General features: G+C 39.0%; 1 protein-coding gene across 12 annotated transcripts in view; it reads right to left on the minus strand.

Moving 5' to 3' along the window:
* EYA1 (EYA transcriptional coactivator and phosphatase 1) overlaps positions 1–10,731 on the minus strand; it is an 85,775-nt gene extending 75,044 nt beyond the window's left edge. For 5 of the 12 annotated variants that reach the window (XM_069006002.1, XM_069005999.1, XM_069006001.1 and 2 more), the window contains exon 1: positions 10,604–10,731. In XM_069006002.1, the coding sequence (XP_068862103.1) occupies positions 10,604–10,727 (124 nt within the window). In that variant the 5' untranslated portion in view covers positions 10,728–10,731. Of the gene's footprint in view, positions 1–8,721; positions 8,803–10,603 lie in introns of all 12 variants that reach the window. The other 7 variants (XM_069005992.1, XM_069005990.1, XM_069005993.1 and 4 more) reach the window with 3 other exon arrangements.
* Between the last annotated feature and the right edge of the window lie 10,112 nt (positions 10,732–20,843).

The following is a 20,843-nucleotide window of genomic DNA, read 5'->3' on the forward strand; positions in this document are numbered from 1 at the left end:
CAGCTACATTTTACAGTCAGACTCATTCTTCTCTCACAGACTACTCTGAGTTCCCCCAGAATCTGCAAGTCTTCTGAATTTAATTTCCATAATGCAATTATACTTTTGGGAATAACAATGAAAGATGCTTTCCTCTATAGCTGGTATCTGTGGTGGGGGAAAAGAGAGGAAGATAAGACAGATCAACCTAACTTGGAGTAAAGGGTGGAAGCTTTCAGTATGTGCTTTCTCCAAACTCTTCATTTTCTCTATTGGAGAAACAATATACCTTATTCCTCATTTTTGGATCACTGCAAATTAGCAGTCTGAAGACTATGCTAGGATTCACACAACATAGAAAAGCATAGCATCAGTTGTTCTAGATAAAAAGCAGCCCTTCTGAAAAGGACTTGGGATTTCTGGTGGATGAGAGGTTACATGAGAGCTGGCAATGTCCATTTGCAGCCCAGAAAGTCCAGCTGTATTATCCTGGGCTGCATCAAAAGCAGCGTGGCCAGCAGGGCAAGGGAAGGGATTCCTCCTGCTCTGCTCTTTGAGACACAACTGGGAGTACTGCATCCAGCACAGGAAGGACATCAACCTGCTGGAACAAGTCCAGAGAGGGACACCAAGATGATTAGAGGAGTGGAGCACCTCCCCTGCAAGGAAAGGCTAAGGGATTTCGGATTCATAGAAAAGGTTTTGGGGTGACCTAGTTGTGGCCTTCTAGTACCTGAAGGGAACCCATAAGAAAGATGGAGAAGGACCTTTTACAAGAACATGCAGTGACAGGAAAAGGGACAATGGATCCAAAGGGAAAGAGAGTAGGGTTAGATTAGATATCAGGAAGAAATTCTTTACTCTGAGGGCAGTAAGGCACAGGAACAAGTTGCCCAGAGGAGCTGTGGCTGCCCCATCACTGGAAATGTTCCATGGTTGAATGGCCCTCTGAGCACCTATCTGGATCCTTGTTCAAGATACCATTTTCAGAAAAAACATCATCAAAATGGAATTTCTGTCTCCGTAGATAATGAGCAATATTTCTGTGCAACTTAGTTTAAAACTGAATGCTGTTTACTAGACATACTACTTTTGAAGATCAGGAAAACATGAAATACAATGCAGTGCCTTTTTGATGGGAATGAATTCCAGTTGATGATTGAGGTGCTCAACAATTTTTCATAAAAAATTTGTCTTCTCTCTCAGCTGTTTTATCTCCTGAATACAAGAAAAACAGGATATAAGAAAGGATGTTCTCATTATTCCTGACCTGGATACCCATGACTTGGGTGATAATAAACGTGCTTTATCATGCTGCCTTTAGAAACAACCATAACCTTAATGAACCTTTGTGTCACAGACAGTTGGGAATTTAATAAAGGTGAAGAGGTCCTGAAAAACTCTCCATTCCCCAAGCACTTTAATCAAAATGCCTGAAAATTTCCTTCTATCTGAGTATTTCCTTCTATTGGTCTAAGCACATTCAAGAGGATGAAATCTTGCTATACAAAGAAATAAACTGAGAAGGATAGCCATGGGTTTAGCTGCTGGAAACATTTACATGTATTCTTAAAGGAAGGTCTCTTGTTTGTCTGAGGCAAAAACTGACCTGCAAGGGAGCATATTTCATCCCAGAATCCTGGGGAAAGAGAACTGCAAAGGGACTGCCTAAGGATACAAGTCTCACAGTCTGTCCCAGCAGCACATGAGTCATCCATGTCTATGATGAGAGACATATGGAGCTGTCCAAGGAAGCCAGGCTTTGGTTGGGCAGAGATCTGGCCCTGCCACATGCTGCCTACGGGTGCTCTGGATTCCAGCTCTTCACATTTTCCATGACAATTAACATTTCTGCAGTATGTCCTAAGCTTTCACAAGATGACAGTGGGAAAGGAGTGGGAATATTGCCACATCTAGACAGCATACATTGCAAGCTTGCCAGTAACAGCCAACAACACCATGCTCAGTTGTGGCAGAGACCGTGGAAAGCAACACAGGAAAGTTCCCATTTCTGCTGCTCCTTTATCAAAACTGACCTTTACAGAGGTGCAGAATCATCAGACTTGAAGTCTAGAGACAGACTCTGATTTAGCAATGTACTACTAAGCTTTAGGGCCACCCAAACCACTCATGTAATAAAACAGATTATCAATAAGAAGTTCAAGAAGAAGACTGCCTTATCTGCTGCAAAAATTTAGTGTTTATTTAGAACCACTGATTTAGATTTGATTTATATACCAAGGAGCTTAAGAAACTAAAACTAACAAAGAGATATTTTTCCTCCTTATTTTTTGTTTCTAGTCATTTGCGAGAATCTAAAAAGTTTTAAAAAGAAACTGCATAAGAAAACAACATACAGAACAATAGAAAAAAATAGGAGTAGCAGATAATAGCACAAATGCTAGCTTGGAGAAAAAAGCACAAAAATTCAGAGATATCACAATTGCTGAGCTAATGTTATATTGATTGTCAAGATTTTTCTTCTAAAGGAACTTAGAGATTGCAAGTGCAATGTGCCCTGTTTTGTCAGCTGTATAGCAAAACGTGGTTAAAAAATGACTTACATGGCAGTTTCTGAACTCCACTGAGAGAGAGAACTTCAGACCAGAACCCACAAGTTCATGTGGTTCATTGGCCAAGTAACAACTTTCTGAGTTCACAGCTTGTCATGCAGTTCCTGGTATATATATCAGTAAAGAGTGTTACGAGGAATGAGATGCTAGCTATTTTAAATATGGATTTAAAGATCTATTATTTGGCTACTCCTAACACAGAAATTGTAGAAATACCTCATAAAGATTGCACCTTCAAGCATGAAAAAAGTAAGGTTTTAAAATATCTTTTAAAAATTGCTTTTATTACATTAAATACATAGAAAGCTTGCTCTACTGAACTCATCTTTGTTAACACCTATGCCATATACACTAAATCAGAATAGAAATATTGCAAACATGCCTGACTAATTGAATTGGTTCTAATTGTGCAGTTTTAAGATTGAATTAACACTATAATATTATGTTCTTTGTATTATACAAATAAGTGAGTAAAATGAATGAGTGGGCAAAATGAAATTATTCCTGGCTGACAGCTCTCAGTATTCATGGGCTACAAAGAGACTCAACAAAGTGTAGTGGTTAGTTTGTTTACAGACATACATAAAAATACAATCTCTTGTACTATTTTGGCTTGTCTGATCTTCAAATAACAGTAGTAGCTAAACAACATGTAAATCTTGATTAAGTATTTTATGTATCAGTTGCTCTTCACATACTTCTTTGCTTGACACCATCCTCTTTCTGTACTCACTAGAAGCTCAGAGTTCACCTGGAAGCTTAAAGATAGCTGTCACTAACAACAAGATGAAAATTCTATCTTGAACGTCTAAGCTGATGATTTTCCATTATTTTATTCAAACACTCCTTGTTTGTAGTGAAGAACCTTGCAATTATAAAAAGGTTACAGGTTATTTGGTTGTACTAATTCCTATCCAGGATATTATTGTCTCTTCCTATCACAGATTATCAAATCATCAGCTTCTGACCATGAAGCCTGATAAACTTACTTGCTACTGCTTCTCAAAGCAGAGAACTCTTCCTGAATCTCATTGTCTGGAAACTACCAGAAGGTAATTTCCAGCCTAAATTTTTGTATGGTTTTCAAAGAAAGTCCCTGCTCAAAGCAGCACATTCTAGTTCAAGCCCAGACTGTTCCCTGCTTTCCCCTCCTCTGATGTAAGAGGCTTCAAAACTTCTCCAGTATTTGGGGTGTGGCTAACACTTAGGTTTCACCACATACATCCCCATGACCCTCATCTTCCTCTTATGTTATGCATTTCAGGTGAAACACCTTTAACATCCTTGTACCTGCTCATCTAGCAGTAAAAACCTTAAATTTACAAAGAAATGGTGTCACAGCTACAGTGCAAAATCAGAAAGAAAATTCAAAAACATCCGTATAGAGACAAGGTTGGACAGTATTTGTAGCTGCTAAGCAAGACTCAGCTTGGATATTTTTTTAACAGGTACAGTCATGGGTTAAAACAGTCTTATTCACTGCAGTTAGGAGATGAGAGCATCTGAATCAAGCTAAGGTTCTTACCCTTCATACTCACATGTCCAATTATACCAAATGTTTGTGTCTCTGCTCTGAAAATGGAGGCAGCATATATCCAAAACCAATCCTTTTAGAGGTGTCATGGACTATTCTATTTCCTTTTTTTCTTTTCCTCTTTTTAACGGGGAGTCTGACCATGCATGTTTAACAGTTTGCAGCATTCCCAAGCAGTATTCATATTCTTTAACCAAAGCCAGACAGAATGACCAAAAAACATCACAGACCTAGCCATTAATGGCAAAGAAGGTTTTCTTCACTGCCTTCTGGGAACATGGAGGTCTTCAAGTGAGCAAGAGAGCAGCATGGAGAAGTCAAGCCTGCTCTGACATTTAGGTGTACAAGACAAGACTAATTCATGAAGACAGAAGCACAATGACAAAGCAGGTGGGACTTTCCATTAATGGGAAATAATATGCTCTGCATTTGGCCAGGGTCTGAACTCCAGGACTGACAGACTTAAAGTCAAATTCACCTGGACAAAGAGGGACAGTGCTAGCTTCCATTCCCCTCCGGCCAGCACCAGCAGCAGCAAATTCCCTAGCTTGTTTCATCAAACCTGGAGGCATGGGTACTTCACTCACTGACCAGGGTCAGATGACATGGCTAACCCCGAAGTGTAACCAAGTTTCATGCTTGTCTACTTACGACAAGCAAAACCCATCAGAAGATTGTAAGATGCAAATGCAAATGCAAAATATCAAGTCACAAGTCTGAAGTTACTAAGGCTCTTCAAACACCACCCTACTAAGGTGTGATCTTTGACTAAGATGTTCTACTTCTGTTCCTTGGAGTTTCTGCAGGTGCACAGTGACAGCTGGGGCTGGATTTCCTTCTCATTTGTATTACTGGCCAGGCATATGGCATATGACATTTCATATGACATTTATGTTTGGAATCACACAATTGTACACGTGCATAACAGGCTGATCCCACTGGAAAGACACCACACCTAGAATGATGTGTTGTGCCTACAGTTTTCAGTAAACTAGTGGACATCCTCACAGGTCCTTGAAATCCCACAGCCTGTGCACAACCACTGTGCACATGGAGCTGTGGGACCCTCAGACACACTCAGAGGGTGCTCTCACACCACCAGACTTCATCCACAATCTGAAACAGCATGTGCTGTGAACATCTATATGAGAAGCTTGCAAAAATAAATTATATTAAAATAATTCCAAGATGTTCCTTTTTATTTTGTAAAGTAATTTGTCATTTGGAGTGTTTTGTCTCCCTCAAATGCCTGTGGGAACCAGTACTGCTATTAACTTATCACGTAAATGAGGTCCTTTCTTTCAGGAAAAACTTATGGAGGAAACCAAAATAGAGAATCTTTCAAAAATGGATATAAATACATACAAAAAGAAAAGACATTAAGTTACATAAATATTTATTAGCCAGTCTCCTCCCCAAGACCTTGCAAAAGGAGTTGCTCAACTGAGTCAGCAGAGAAGTGGACAAGTCATTTCACTAGCCAAGTACCTATGAAAGAGGAATAATAGAGCATTATGCTACATGTGCTCAGAACAGACAGAAAGACTCTTGGGGAAGCAGGAGAATAAAAGCACAGGTAAGACAAAGAGTCTGGAAGGAAGCCAATGTCATACAGCAAGGAAAAAAAGGTGGAGAGGAGGGAAGAAAGGACAGTCCAAGCCAGCCCCTTTCCTTCACATAAACCTGCTGTATCTCATTTTTGTCCTTCAGAAGTGACATCAGGTTGAAGACTCATACTAGCCTCTACAGACTGCCAGCTTGCTTTTGGGAGTCCAGGACCTCTGCAATTTTTGCCTAGGGCCAAACAACTGTTCTCTTGCACTCTTCTGGGATGAGTAAGGAAGTCAGCATCCACAGCTTTTTCTGCTAATACCCTACTTAAAGGCAAACATTACATCTACCTTTAGTATGTTATTATTTCAGGATGTCTAAATATGGAGGTATCAATTACAAGTTTCATACCATCAAGCTTCTTACTGCAGACAAAAGTATAGGAACTTCAGCATACATAATTAGCAGGAACTCCAGAAATGAGTAATTAAAAGGTACCAGAATCCAACCATCAACAAAAAAAGCATCATTTTGTCTGATTACCATTGCCTACCACAACTTTGCACCCCAAAGTACAGAAAAATATGAAAAATATAAAAACATAGGAATAAATTAAAACATTCATTGCCAATATGAATTGCTTAATTGCAATACTAAAATACTATTTTGAGTGCTACAAAATATTGCTAGAATTACAAGAAATATAATTTATAGAAATATAATTTACCTAGAGAAATCTACATCAGTTGCCATAACAATGAGCTCTACCCTCTCTATGGATTTCAACATCTTACTCCCCATTACTTTAGGAAATACTGAAAACATTTTTTTCTCCATTCTGTAATACTGCAACTTGACAGCAAACATACCACACAGTGCTGCCTTTTGAAACCCTGAAGATGGATTTATGTTCACCAGACTTAAAACAACCTTTCTAATGGCCACACATCAGATAGTCTCGTAGTGGAGAGCTTTGACTGCCTTTGTGTGAGATCTCATTCTCATGTTGCAGCAGGTACTCAAAGAGTGAGAATCATTTTTTTTCCAAAGGAATTTTGAAGTCCAACTCCCTTTGAAGCCTCCCTTCCTATGTATCTTTGAAAATCTGATCTTCAATTTGTTATCCATTTTCCCTTCCCACTTGATATGACAATGCCTTCCCTCCTTCCCTCTTGAAGGCTCAAATAAAAGGGCAGTAGCAGGCCTGTACTCCTTAAATGAATTAAGTAGTTGCTCAGAAAATCACAGCTCCTTTGCCCAGTCCTCATCCATTCTTTTCCATTCCAGTTTCATAAAACATCATCACGATGGGCTGCAGGCTTCTGTTTTTCACTCTATGCCATCCATCAGATTTGATTTACATTCTTTAGATAAAAGTAAAGATCACCATAGGCAGAAACTGGATGGAGTTGTCTGCTAAGGAAAACAGATTTCCTACTCCTTTCAAATTTACTGATTACTCATGGCCTTTTCCCTCTAAAGGGTATCTACCAAAGTGGGCACTGGTGTTGGAATAGCCACCAGCTGTCTGATAAAACTTAATGAATGGCAATTTTATGAGCTTCTGTTGTTATTGTTCCTTTAACTCCTTCAGTATCAAACCACCATGGCAATTCACTGACAAAGGAAGATTACAGATAAGGCACAACTATGAATATTTTGATCCCTACTCCAATATTTTTTTTAAGAGATTTTCTTAGGCAAGTCATAGAGAGCCGTAATTTTTATGATGTCCGGTGTCTGCTCTTTTCTACAACAGAGGGTATGTTGTGGAAATACACTTAAGGAGAACATGGAAACCTCAAATACTGTAGTATTTCTACAATCAGCACCACCTTGGCATACTAGGACTGATTTTTCTGAATGCCTTTAGCCAGACATTTTAGTGTTACTCCTCTGCATTTGATCCTGGGAAATTTCTGTCTGGTCAAGGTCTATAATTTTCTCGTTACTTCACCATCAATGAAGACCATACTGCCTGGCCAGGAGAAGAATTTTGCTCTATCAAAGTGAAATTAAGCATACAAAGAGTTACTATTTATAAGCTGCATGTAGAGATTAAGTTCAGACTCAATAGCACAACTAAATCCCCATTCAGTGCTTTGAAAATTTACAGCTAAATGTGAAGCTAAAAATATTAGCTAACAATGTGAGCTATCTTCCAACCACATCCTCTTGCAGAAAAACATCAATAGAAGACAAGTCTGAAAATGTGCCTTAGAGGAATTAATGAACATTTGTTTGAAATTGAGCCATTTCACTTTTGGATGGGTATTTTTTCTGCTGCTTCTTTTTTCTTCCCCTCCCCTCATCTAGCGAACATATCCTGTGCTTCAGGGTATGGAAACCTGTCAAAATCACACCCATAGTCAAATAAAATTTAACATATCTTTACAAGATATTTATAACATGCAAATACCTAGAGGCCCAGCTTCTCAGTCACATGAAGATCCCTTATGCTAGAGAAGGAGGGCTCTTTCACATTAGTGAGAATGTGTGCATGGTAGACTGGAAGCTGGTCTCACATATTATATTTGACATGTGAAGCTCCAGCAACACACATCTCCACTCCATGTGCACCAAGCAGGCAAACCACATTGCAGCATCTAAGAAGAAGTGTTCAGCGAGCCCTTACAACCGCATCCTTACAATCAGCCACTTGTGTCTCAGCAGGATTCTGCTTCAAGGATCCCACAAAAAATAATTTTACTTCATCCTTCGTTTAAAAAATAGGAAACTTTTGCTTCATTCACTCCACTTTTTCTTAAGTCTCTTTAGCAGCTCAAGGAGCCTAACAAAACATTTTCTCAAGATAAAAGAGATTAGCAGTAAAAATTCCACCTTCAAGTTCTTAGACATCTGCTTCACTCACAAATTTTCTCTCTTGGCACACATCTCATTCAGAAATAAATTATTCTACTAGTTTCTTTGAAAAACTTTTCCTTCTTTGTCACTTAAGAGCAATCAGAGACAGGAATTTTCAAATTAGAAAGCTTAGAGCAGAACCACCAAGCACAAGCTATCGCTTGGGACACTTTTGGAGCAAATCTGAAATCGCATGCTGAGTGCCCACGCCTGCTGCGCCCACTGCAGCACCCAAACCTGCGGGGCTCTGTGTGCTAGGGCTGAGCAACCAGTCTGCAGTGCTGAGGAGGGTCATGTCACCTGAGGGAAAAGGGCAAACAAAAGAAAACTGTTTGGCTTCGTCTCAGGAGGCAAACATGTATTGCAAGTTAGAGCTTTCTGGGTAGAATTTACTCCAAAACTGTAAAATTCTAGTGTCAGATAAATAAGTTACCATGGTTTAATTGACTTTCTTTGATAAACTCCGATACCTACCTAGAAGTTGGGATATTATTTCCAAAATTATTTTCTACCTGAGGTCAGTGCATTAATAGATAGATACAATGTATACCTCATTTCCTGACAAAGTAATATTAAGAATTTCTTAGAGTGCACACAGCATTACATGCTGAACAAAAAGTCAAGTCAGATGATGAACATCTTTCAGTGTTTCAAGGAACACCCCCTGTTTTTGTGCTACAAAAGAACCTTCAAGTTATATAGAAGGTAGAAAAGCTCACGAAGTTTACAACAAAGGCTTCTGTGAGCTAGAGGAATTTTAATTTGAAAGGGCAATTTTATCCTGTACCAGAAGTGGTATATACCTGGTAATATGATATAAAAATATAATAACATACTTGTGTACTTTAAAGGAAGAAGACTCATTTATGGACATACAATTTTTTTCTGCTTAAAATACATGAGCGGAGTAAGCACTTTATTTATTCCTTAAAAAGCTATTTTTTTTTTCAAATGGCTTAATATTTGATTGCAGCAACACTTTTGTAGCAATAGCAAAAAGTAAATTACACACAAGTCTGGCACAAATTCCTGTTAATCTGATAACCCATAAACCGTCCCCACTACCAAGGACTCCAATTAGAACGAATAACAGAGATGTTTGGGGAACTGAGGGAGGGACAACATCTGTTTGATTGACATGTGCCTTTCCTGGAAAAAGGCAATGCCTGTCCATAATCCTAAAGAGTCTGACAGCCCTACTATGACCCAGTTTTTAGGAAAAAAAAAGGCATATCTTTGCTACAAGGGTTGTAGCTGTTTACCTATATGTTTATACTGAAGAGCAATACTGAAGCTGCATGACTCCCTTTTCTAGTAATGCATTAAGTGTCTGTTCACATGGCCAGCCAAATGTCACGTACGATCTTTCTCACTATTGCCATAGAAATGCTTCAGGAAAGAGCATTTTTTGCTGCTTGTTGTATAAACCCTTCTGTGTTTCATTATATGTATTATTATATGTATTATAGATGTATTATATTACTGGCAAAGCTGTTAGGTTGTTCTGTTGTTAGTATTCTACTGAGAACAAACATAACTTATCAACTGCCTGACTGCTTCTTGAGAAATAGGTATCAGTTTACCCCATTGAATTACTACACCTGTTTGAATTTTGGCCACTCCATCAGAGCAGCAAGCTAGCCTGAGGAACTTTCAGCACTCAGTTTTATTAGCCTACTTGACAAAATTCTCATAGCCTTAGGAGCTTGCAAAAAGTGAGAACCTAAAGAAATACCAAACTAGTAAGAAAGACTGGAAAATTGCATTTTGTACTGTGGCAATTGTAAACACCTACTTTTTTTCTCTCATCATTACTTTTCAGTTTTTTGACTTTTTTTTTTTTAATTTAAGCTCTGCACATACTACCTGCTCAGTCCATTCAAACTCCATGAAAGAAACATAAACTTGTAATGAAAGCTATTGCTGAAACTTGATAATAGTAACTACTGATAAACATTGAACATTGCCTTTATGTACCATATGAATAAACACGGAACACTTAAAATAGTAAGACATTATATGGCTTGCTGACTGCAAGAACACCAAAGCAACAAGGAGAAAAAACAAATTATGAAACACTAAAAAAAAAAGACTGGCTCACCTTCTGTGCCATTGGGTGTCATGGAATTATTATTTATATGGGAGTTATCAAGTTTTGGACCACTGGGGGATTCACTACTACCACTTAGTCGTCTATGTGGGCTAGCTAGATCCTGCATTTCCATAGACCTGCAAACAAGATGCAACTAGCTTTAGTGACATAAGTCAACATAATTACAGAGGAACTGCCTTTATGAGATGCAGACTGCTATTTATCAACATCCCAGAAACACTTAGAAAAAATTACCTACTTCTCCCAACTTGATCTTTTCCAGTGCTTAACTCATGTTGTAGCCCCACACATGACTGGCCAGCTACTGTAATTATTTTTGCAGCTTGTAACGAAATAAAATTTAGATCCCAAGTACTATACTTAGAAAATCTATTTCATCGTGTATTTTTAAAATACATACAAAGACAGAATCACCAATATATGAAGACATATATTCTCTTAACAACAAATTAACACTCTGCTTTTTCAAGATTTACCACTCAGTGGCAATATAATGGGCCTCCAAACCAAATAAAACACTTGAAGCAATTGTGGAAACCTATCATCTACTGACAGGGAATGAGATATTCCTGATGTATGTGTTTACTCTGGCAAACTACTTAATTGTTCCTCTGTTTCCTTTGAAACAAATGCAGCATTAAAACATTATTATGTCTGCTCACTTGTTTGCTTTGTGGATTACATAAAGCGTGCCCAATTGAAAAGGGATATGACGGACATACAGTGAATCCATACGGGCGTTCGTGTGCCCCAGCGCTCTGCTGCACCTCAGCAGCTGTCGCTTAGTCAACATGAGAAAAGAGCAATTCCGATAAAGCAAAAATTAAATGTTTAAGCAGCACAAAAGCAGCTGAATATTTCAGATTTGTGCTTTCAGTAGCCTTACATTAAAAGGCCAACAGCCATCACCACCATGACATATCCCTTGGCTGATGTCGGGGCTTATGACTGAAGTGCCCTATCCTTCCGTTCCTTTACATCTAAAACTTTTGATATTGTTATTTGATGTACTCATTCTAAGTAATTGCTCCCAGTAGAAACTTCATAGGTTACTGTGCCTCCAAGGCATTTGAACCAGTAATTTTTCAGTTTAAAAGAAATGTTTAGGCTCTTTTAAAGACTATTAAAATGATATATAAAATTACTCCTGCAGTAATGGTATGAATATCCTTAAGCCTAAGTGTCATTTTAGGTACGAAGCTTTCATATTTCAACTGAAATTTTATCAGTTCTCAAGGTTCTAAACATAAATCGTTTGTTTAATATTTCTTTACCTAAACAATCTACACAAAAAAGATGATATTGCACTGAGTTTGAAATGCCAGAATCAAATATAAACTCAAACAATTTAGTGAAAAAGTTATGTGCTCATGGTTTACAGACTTGGTTGCATGCGTGTAAAAGCTACACTCCAGCATTTACTCATCTGCTTAATGTGGGAAACAAGAATAAATATTTTACTTATCACTTGAAGTTAAAAAAAACCCCCAACAATTAAAGACTTGCAAAAAATTAGCAATTTTCAGTCAAATCCTTACCTGCAGCTTGAGGAAACAGCAACATCTGAACTGGTTTGGGACTTCTGCACCTGTAAACCAGGGAAACAAACAGAAGCTTCTATTACTCCGCTTTACTATGAGGCCGTAATTTAAAGAAAGGATATCACTGCGGATGACAATTCTGTCCTTTAAATCTAAAGGGAGAGGAGGAGGGTGCGGTGCCCGTGAAAGGCATATTGTCTTTAAATTGAAGGCTCAACTGTTGTTTCCCCGGCAGGTCTCTCTCCCTCCTCCCCGCGCCAGGGGACGGCAGCCAAGTGACGGGATAGTGATTCATCAGGGGCCCGTGACAGCTGCAGAGGGGCTCACTCCTCCCCCGGCACGGCTCGGCTCGGCTCGGCCCGGCTCTGCTGCACCCCGCAAAGGTAACCCCGCCGCGCCGCCCCGCCACGGGCAGCACGGGCTGCTCCAGCCGCCAGCCCCTCAGCATCCTCCGCTCCTCTGGCCTCTTCTCACCCCTCCTTTCCCCTTCAGTCCTGACAGATTCTTGCCCTCATCATACTGGTTTTCCTCTTCCTTTGCTCTTCACCATCCTTTGTCTGTGACTGGGAAGGGAACCCACAAGTCAAGTTCACCCCAAAGGCAAGCTGGAGATGCTGATGTTATTTTTTGGGGGGCGCGGGTAGGGGCAAAGAATAACAAGGGACGAGTCTCCCTATGATAAACACCTTCACTATATAGCCAACAGCCTTACAGAACCATCTCTAAAAGAAGCCCACCTCCAGCCAGGTTGAATTAAAAGAAAAACTCCACACGTTATTGCATAGTCTGACTCATAAAAATTCCAGTTGCTAATGAGATTTCTGATAAAATGACTTAAAAGGACACTTCTGGCTGAATAAATGGGAGGAAGTTGTAGCATTTACCTCTGAGGTCACTCATGAAGAAAAGGAAGCTGGTTGCACTGGGAAGCCCACCAATAATTTTTTAGTTTAATAAAATTATTCCTTTTCTAACTCAGGTGAGCAATAGTTCTCATATTCCATCAGAAAAACACTGCTGCTTTACTAACAAACTCTAGCCAGTAACAATTGTCATCAAGTGAAAAAATTCAGGTGGAAATACACTGCTAGACACTGGTAGCTTAAAAGCACACAAAAGCTTCTCTGGGCAAGGTATATATCCTCTTAATGTCTGCAGTGAGGATCCTTCTTGTGCATTTCCATTCAACCTGAACTGACATCTCTTAAATGATCACAGAGCAAAGACAAGGGAGATGAGGCATTTTAAGTGCCATAAAAATCATCCAAGCAAATCCTACTTATGTGTCTGTAGGGTGGGTTTTTTGTTATTTTTAATCACAGACAGAATTACTACTAGCAAGAGTAAACAACTGCTAGGGGCAGTCAGGCAATGAAGAACATTACAAATGATGTCAAGAAGCATGCAATAATGCATGCTGAAAAACATCAATCTTTTTATAACTGGGTACTTAAAGTACTGCATAACACGCTTTTCAATACATCGTTGCATGCCAAATCAAACTAGACTAGGACATACAGTCAAAACTGGGCATTTTGGTTTAAGGGTTTTTTTCCCCTCAGTTCTTTACCCCAGAAACTGCTGCAGAGTGCCTTAGGATATGCTGCTGCTGTTACTTTTAAACACCTGGAAAAAATTATAGGTGAGAACTAAGTTTGCCTACAGAGCTATCTTCACTCCTTCTTGCACAGGATCTTTTAAAACATATCTTTCATAATAGAAAAAACTTCCTTTTTCAAATGGATGCTTTAATTAACTGATATTTTCCAACATGCCCTACAGAATACTTGATTGAAATAAAAAACCCATGTAATCATCACTATTTTAAGTACCAAATTTTTACAAAAATAGTAACTTCTGTACATTTGAAAATATATACAATAGATACATATATACATGTTCATGTATGTGCATAGTGAGAAAGATCTCATTTATGTATTCATGGGGCAGGGCAACAAAAATAACCAGCTCATTCAAAGTGAATTAAGAATGTACCTTAAATGTCCTCCAACACTCCATGATTTGTGAAAGTTCATATCCACAATTTTCATTTTCATTAGATGTACTTTAGATATATTCCTTTGTGTCTTAAGGATTATTTAAACCATGTGTTGCACGTTACCAAATTTAAAAATGACTCTTTAATCAAAATAACTTTAAAACAACTAATCCTCACTTAGGCTGGTCAGCTGAATCCACAGAGTGGTCCAGGAAAAATAAATCTACTCTCAAGAATGCGAATGCAGACAACAATTAGACACAGATGTGAGTGAAATTAGTTACAGTTTACAAAATGCTACACTTCACATGCTTTCAGTTTTTTATGTGCAGTACAAAATTACAACGTAGTGAGGAACCACACTTATGACGACCAGTTAGTTCATAGAATAAAAACATTTCTGGGTGGTGTGTGCTTGTGCTTTCTCTCATATATTCCCATTTTGTCAACAGGTTTCTGGATAATTGAAGTTTGGCAACATAACTCACATATCAAATAAAAGGTGGGGGAAAAAACCCAAATGCTTGGCCTTAACCAGACAGAAGTGGGTCACATTAAAAAAAAAAAAAAAAAAAGAGCTGTCACACCCCCTTCATACTCACTACTCTGCTTAAACCTTAAACTAAAAATACCTTATATGCCAAATGGCATACACATTCTTCTTAATACCTTTATTATTAACATTACTGTGTATAATTTGATTGTTGTAAGTCTTTCTTACACCTTTCTCCTTAACACAGATTGCAGATTGGGCACTATGTACTACATGGCGAGAAAAAAAGGACAATGATAGCAAAGCTACTTAAAATTCATCCATTTAAGAATCTTAAATCAGTAACATCAAATTCTGATTAGTTAATGAGGTCTTTTAAGTTTGCCTTTTTTTCTAATTAAATTTATAATTCTTCACAGATGTAGGTTTTGTTGATGTTCAATTTGTCTCTCTCATTTTGTTAAACCTCACATAGTACTCCACCAATCCATTGAATAGCCACATTAAATCTGTTAATACCATGCTCTTCAACCCCAGAAATTATTTCCAGAAGGCAAACTTGCTTTGAGAGATCATCAAACAAGACTTAAGGTACACATTTTATCACATTTTCCCTACCACAGAGCTCAGGATGCAGAGGAAAATTCATGACTTTTGCACTGTTTATTATACTTTGCTAAATTACAAATCAAAAGCATCTGACAGAAGATCATGTATGAAGCCAAAAAGTTAATAATGTTCTGTGAAAAGTAAACTGTAAATGGGAAGGGATTCTAAATTTCAGCAGCACAGAGCAAATAAAACCTAGGTACTCGTCTAAATTACAGGTTCTCCACAGTATTTTTGCTTGGTAGAAGCAATTTTTTTAATGGCTATAATTTAAAACATTTTTCCAGCTGAAAAGAAATTTTCGAAGTGAAAATAAGAATTCAACCCAGAAAACTATAACCAGCACACGCGTTTTCTCTTAAAATACAGCTCTACTTTAAAGAAGAAAATTCCAAAGACAATGGCAGTTTTCAAATGAGGGTGTTCCTTCTTAAGAAAAAAAAAATCTGTCATTTTTAGGAAGGGGTGGAGGGAGGGAGAGAAAGGGACTTTTCCCCAACAGCACTCTTTGCCTCCCTAAAAGCACGACACATAATGGCTTCAACAGCCAAAATGCTACAAAACTAAAATGCAAATTGGCTGCAGAAAGGCACCTTGCTGGGAACCCAGGAAACTTGGTAATACTTTCATTCTTCCAATAATCATATATCTCTGGGCTCTAAGGGAAGAGGTAGGGCTTTTTCACTAGATATTCTCATCAAAGACAAATTGTACTTATTAAAGCAAAAGCAGGTAATTGCAGCTTTTTAATTTTTAATTACTAGTTTAAATTCTTCTAAAAGTGCTATCCTGCGTGCTCATTTCATACACTCATGAATGAAATGTTTTGAAATCCCAACACTTTCTTCCCTTTAAGAAAAAAATACTACAACGTGACAATGCTTCTATTATGACCAGCCATTTAAGAATGTCTTTCTGCTTTTCCAAGATTCTTTTTGGCTCCGGAGAAATATTTCATACTTATTGCAATTCAAGCAAAATGATTACTCATTCTTTTTTTCTCCTAAGGTGAAGCGTGACTCAAGCCGTCTGTCACTGTGCAGAACTGCTGAGAGGGGATGGCTGCTCATTTCCAGACCCTTCCAGGCCTTGGGAAAACTCTGACAGCAGTGAGGTGCTTGGCTAAAAACTGCATGTCATGGGTTTGTGAGCAACATGAAAACGCTGTGTGCCTATGTGTTTATATACCTAAAATTCTGTAATGTGTACTCACACGTATACGTACTTTTAAAGACCCATATCCACACGTATACTACTAATTTATTTTACACCTCAAACCAGTAGTCTGTGTTCTGGCAGATGCTTTGCGAACCATCTCAGTATGGGATGGAAAATAAAATAATCTTCATACGTCGTATCTAATGTTAAAAACTTCCAAGGATACATTACACCACATCTCCACTTCTTATTCCAAATTTCCCTAGGTGCTCACTTTTAAATTTAAACAAACGACATGAAACACACTACCCTTTTTTTTTCCCGGACAGCTTTTATCTCCTCCGCTTACCTCAGTTTTAAATGTTTGCTTACAGAAGAAAGAACACACCAACTCCCAACAACCTTCAAAGAAACATTTTTAACTGCACCTTTACTTTTCCAGAATCAATCTTGCACTGTAAAGGGCAGTCCTTCCTCCTGGTGTTTGAAACACCGAGAGAATGTTTGGTGGGTTTTGGCTGCTTAAAAGCAAGATGTAAATTTAATGAGACTTCAGAAGGTCTTTAACTTCCTCGTTCTAAGATCACCGTTCTAAATAAGCCACCCAAAATGTCAATAAACGTCAAATATTTCAGTTGTGTAGATGTTTATTCTGTCATCTTGAAAAGTTCTCCTGTGGGGATCTGCATGTTTTGCTTGGTGTTTGGAAAATTTAAACATATTAAGCAAAAGGATTTCCTGCTTCAGAAAGTACTGTCAAAATCTCTGTCAGGCATTCTTCCTCCCAATTTTTTTATTATTTTTCTCACGCTCTCATGTCTCTTTCAACAAGGTCTGCTGATTTCGTACCGTACGTGCCTATTTCCACCCCCCATTTAACATCTCACCATCACGTAACTCCTATCTGCCGAACCATTAGCACTCGAGGAAATCAAACAGGAGAATCCCCAAACCTGGCCGATCACAATAAACAGAACCTCCTAACATCTGTTTTGTGGGAAGCCTACAAACCCCAGCCTGAACTACGGCCAGAATTAGCTGCTGCACCCAGTGATTTATAATTGAGCGCTGCTCTCCTCCGGAGCGGCAGAAAGCGCGGAAAGCGCCCCTGTCCCTGCGCGCACCCCGGCCCCGCCGCCGCGGGACCCCGCGCTGCCCGGGCCGCCGCGGCCGCCCCTCTCCGCGGTGCCGTGCTCCGCTCTGCCCGTCCCGCCGAGCCCGTCCCGCCGAGCCCGTCCCGCCGCCGCTGCCCGCCCCGGTACTCACGGTGCGGGGCGCAGCTCCGCGGGCTCAGAGCGCGGCGGCGGCGGCGCCTCCCATGGCGCGGCGGGGCAGGAGCGCCCCGGGGCCGGGCCGGGCCGGGCCGGGGCCGGGCAGACAAAGCGCGGCCGAGGGAGGCTGCCTGCAGCCCCGCCGTCTGTTTGCTCAGCCTTGTGTGTCTGCCCAGGCAGTGCCTGGGGGCACGCTGCCGCTCCCGCGCCCGCTTTCCTCCTCACTCCCCTTCGCTTTTTTTTTTTTTTTTTGTCTCTCCTTCTCTTTTTTTTTTTTTTTTTTTTTTCCCCTTCCCCTTTGGGTTTTGTTTTTGTTTTTGTAATGCAAACCGCAGCTATTCTCTTGTCCCGACCGTATTGGTTTAAAAGCAACAACTGCAGTGAGACTTGCGCGGTCTGAAGTCAACCTTTCTGCACGGGCGAAACGCGCTCCGCCGCGGAAACTGCGCGCCCCTGGCCCCCGGCCGCCCCCTTCTCGGCCGACAGGGCCCCCCTTCCTTGCACCTTCCTCAGCCTCACCCCAGAAAAAACTCCTGGAAATCCCTCGGGTCCCTCCTCATTTAGAAAGTTGAATTGTGCGTAGATGCATCCCCTCTTGTAAGCTGGGTTTAATCTAAAGCCGTCCTAATAGAATAACTGGAATTACACCAACATTATATCAATGAGAGAAGCTAAATAGGGATACTCATAGAGGCTCTTAAGCATACAACCAGCATGCACGCCCGGACATGCCGTTTTGATTGGATATTTAACAGATTTGTTCTCAAATATCTGAGATTCTTGCAACCTTGTAAAGAAAGGGTCTGCTAAAACTATTTAAGCTAGCCTTCTCCAATTTAAGGGTATTTATTAAATAAAATATCTGGAACTTTTAAAATGGTTTAAACCACTTAAACCATTAAATATCTGTACACCTAAAAACAATTGTAAATATAGTCAAATTCGTATTTTAATTATTACTAATCACTTATTTAAGTTTTAAAATTTAAAACTGTGTAAAGGCTGTTTCCACAGACTTTATAAATGTTTCCAAAGAAGAGAGAGATGGATGCACAGAGTTAAATTTGTGCATTAAGTAACAGTAACTCTAAAGCTTAGCTTTTACCAATCAATAAGTAATTAAGTAATTTAATTAGTAAGCCATTAAACTGAAATGGGTTTATGATGCTTTTCTATTACAGAACTTTTAGTTGCTCACAATGAAAAAAAAACACCAACAACTCTTTTAAAAATATATACATTATGTTAAAAAACATTATAACATACATGGTAACTAAATTTGACCAGCGTTCTCCAGAGCATTTCCACTTTACAGACAGTATCTTTCACTTCACGTAACAATAATTTTTCTATGCTTTTTTCAGTACACATAATCCAAATATGATGAGGAAAACAGCATAACGATTTGTAGTACTAAAAAAGAAGTCTTAATACCACGCCAGGTCTAAAGTACTAAATCTAAAAAAACCAGACCAAACCAAAACCAAAAATCAACAACCCCCCCAACTTTATACTGTATAAACAGATTGAAACAGAACTTTTTTGCTCTTTACAAAAACCTGCGGTTATTCACTGCTAATATATCCTTACCTTCAATTAACTAATCTGTGAATGAAAGCAATACTTCTAGAGGAGAAATATCTTCTGGCTACTACATCCCAGTAAGTGAGACATTATTTTGTAGCAAGTACATTGGGAATACTTCAGGAAAGCAGATCGGTTTGCAAAGCTACAAGTCAACCTCGAGCTGAAAAGGCACCTAGGATTTCATTTTGTTTAGCGGAGAAAAGGGATCTCGGGACAGTCACACTCCATATATGGGAACCCAGGTCAAAATAAGCAGCTTTCGATTGGGCCCGTCTGCGTAGCCAGCACAAACACAATCCCATCACTTCTTCAGAGTCACAAACCACATCTCATGCCAAGAAAACTATTTATCATGCTCTATATTAAACTGTGAAAGAAATACAAATTACTTATTATGGAGTCACACAGTTTTGTCAGGTAAAAGTCACTGAAACCCTGAAACACAAGGCTATGCAATCACTGTATGCTTTTTTGGAACAGCCATGATCTTCTGGAAAATGCTTACCACTGAATTCTTTACCAGTGTTAATAAGACCATTTTTTAAAAGTCTTACCCAGTCCAATATAAAAACACGTCTTGCTTCACTGACTGTAGGACATCTATTAAATGAAAAATATCAGGCACACACTTTAATGAAGCAGAAACTAATTTTTTTCTAGAAGAAAAACTCAAAAAATATCATATTGTTGTTGTGAGGTAACACTGGAAAATGTAAGCCAAAAACCTTTCTCAAAAATAGCAAAACTTAAATGATGCTATGGAAATAAAAAAATTATTAAAAAAAAAAAAGACTGTGACTTCAGTGATGCATGTAAATTTTTGCACAAATCTATTTCATTCCATTGTTGAAATAGCACAAATATATGAATACATTTTAGTATTTTAAATGTAAAGGTCAGTGAAACAGGTTTATTGTTGGCTAGTTTGTAGTCCCTATTGGGAGTTTTATCTAAGTAATAACTTCAGGAGTGTGCCCAGTCTCTGTATTTAATTAAAGTAAGACAGATCCCCACACACACATACAGAGCTTGATGTGACGATAAACATGGGATAAATTACACAGAGGCTAAGATGATCAGAAAAAGGGTGTTGACGATGCGTTGCAAGAAAAGAATCAGCTTTGAATTTTTAATCTCTTCTGTAGTATGGCATGTAGACAGTATGGGAACTGAAGCCATATAAATGATCTTGATGGGGGCTATGAGATAAAGGAGGGTCCTCTATGTTTATACAGCCATTGAACAGTGCCTTAAAGTTCTTTATCTGATGTCTGAAGATTGGACTTCAGATTAGTGTATATCATTACCCCACAATAGGGTCTAACCTATGAACTTGTCCTACAGCTGATACTCTGGACCAGATCCTCATTTGGTTTAAGTGAGTGCAGTTCTTTTTATTTCAATAGGTAATCTAATTATGACAGCTGAGCACTGCACCGATTTGAAACCTACTTGAAAGGGGTTTGTTTACTTATGTTTTGGGGTTTGTTCTTCCCAGTAACTGCATACCAAATCAGTGCAGGGTGGGTTGTTGGTCACTGGCACCCAACACCATTTCCAAACCACAATT

This window comes from Aphelocoma coerulescens, chromosome 2 (assembly GCF_041296385.1).
Source record: "Aphelocoma coerulescens isolate FSJ_1873_10779 chromosome 2, UR_Acoe_1.0, whole genome shotgun sequence".
NCBI classification, from domain to species: Eukaryota; Metazoa; Chordata; class Aves; order Passeriformes; family Corvidae; genus Aphelocoma; species Aphelocoma coerulescens.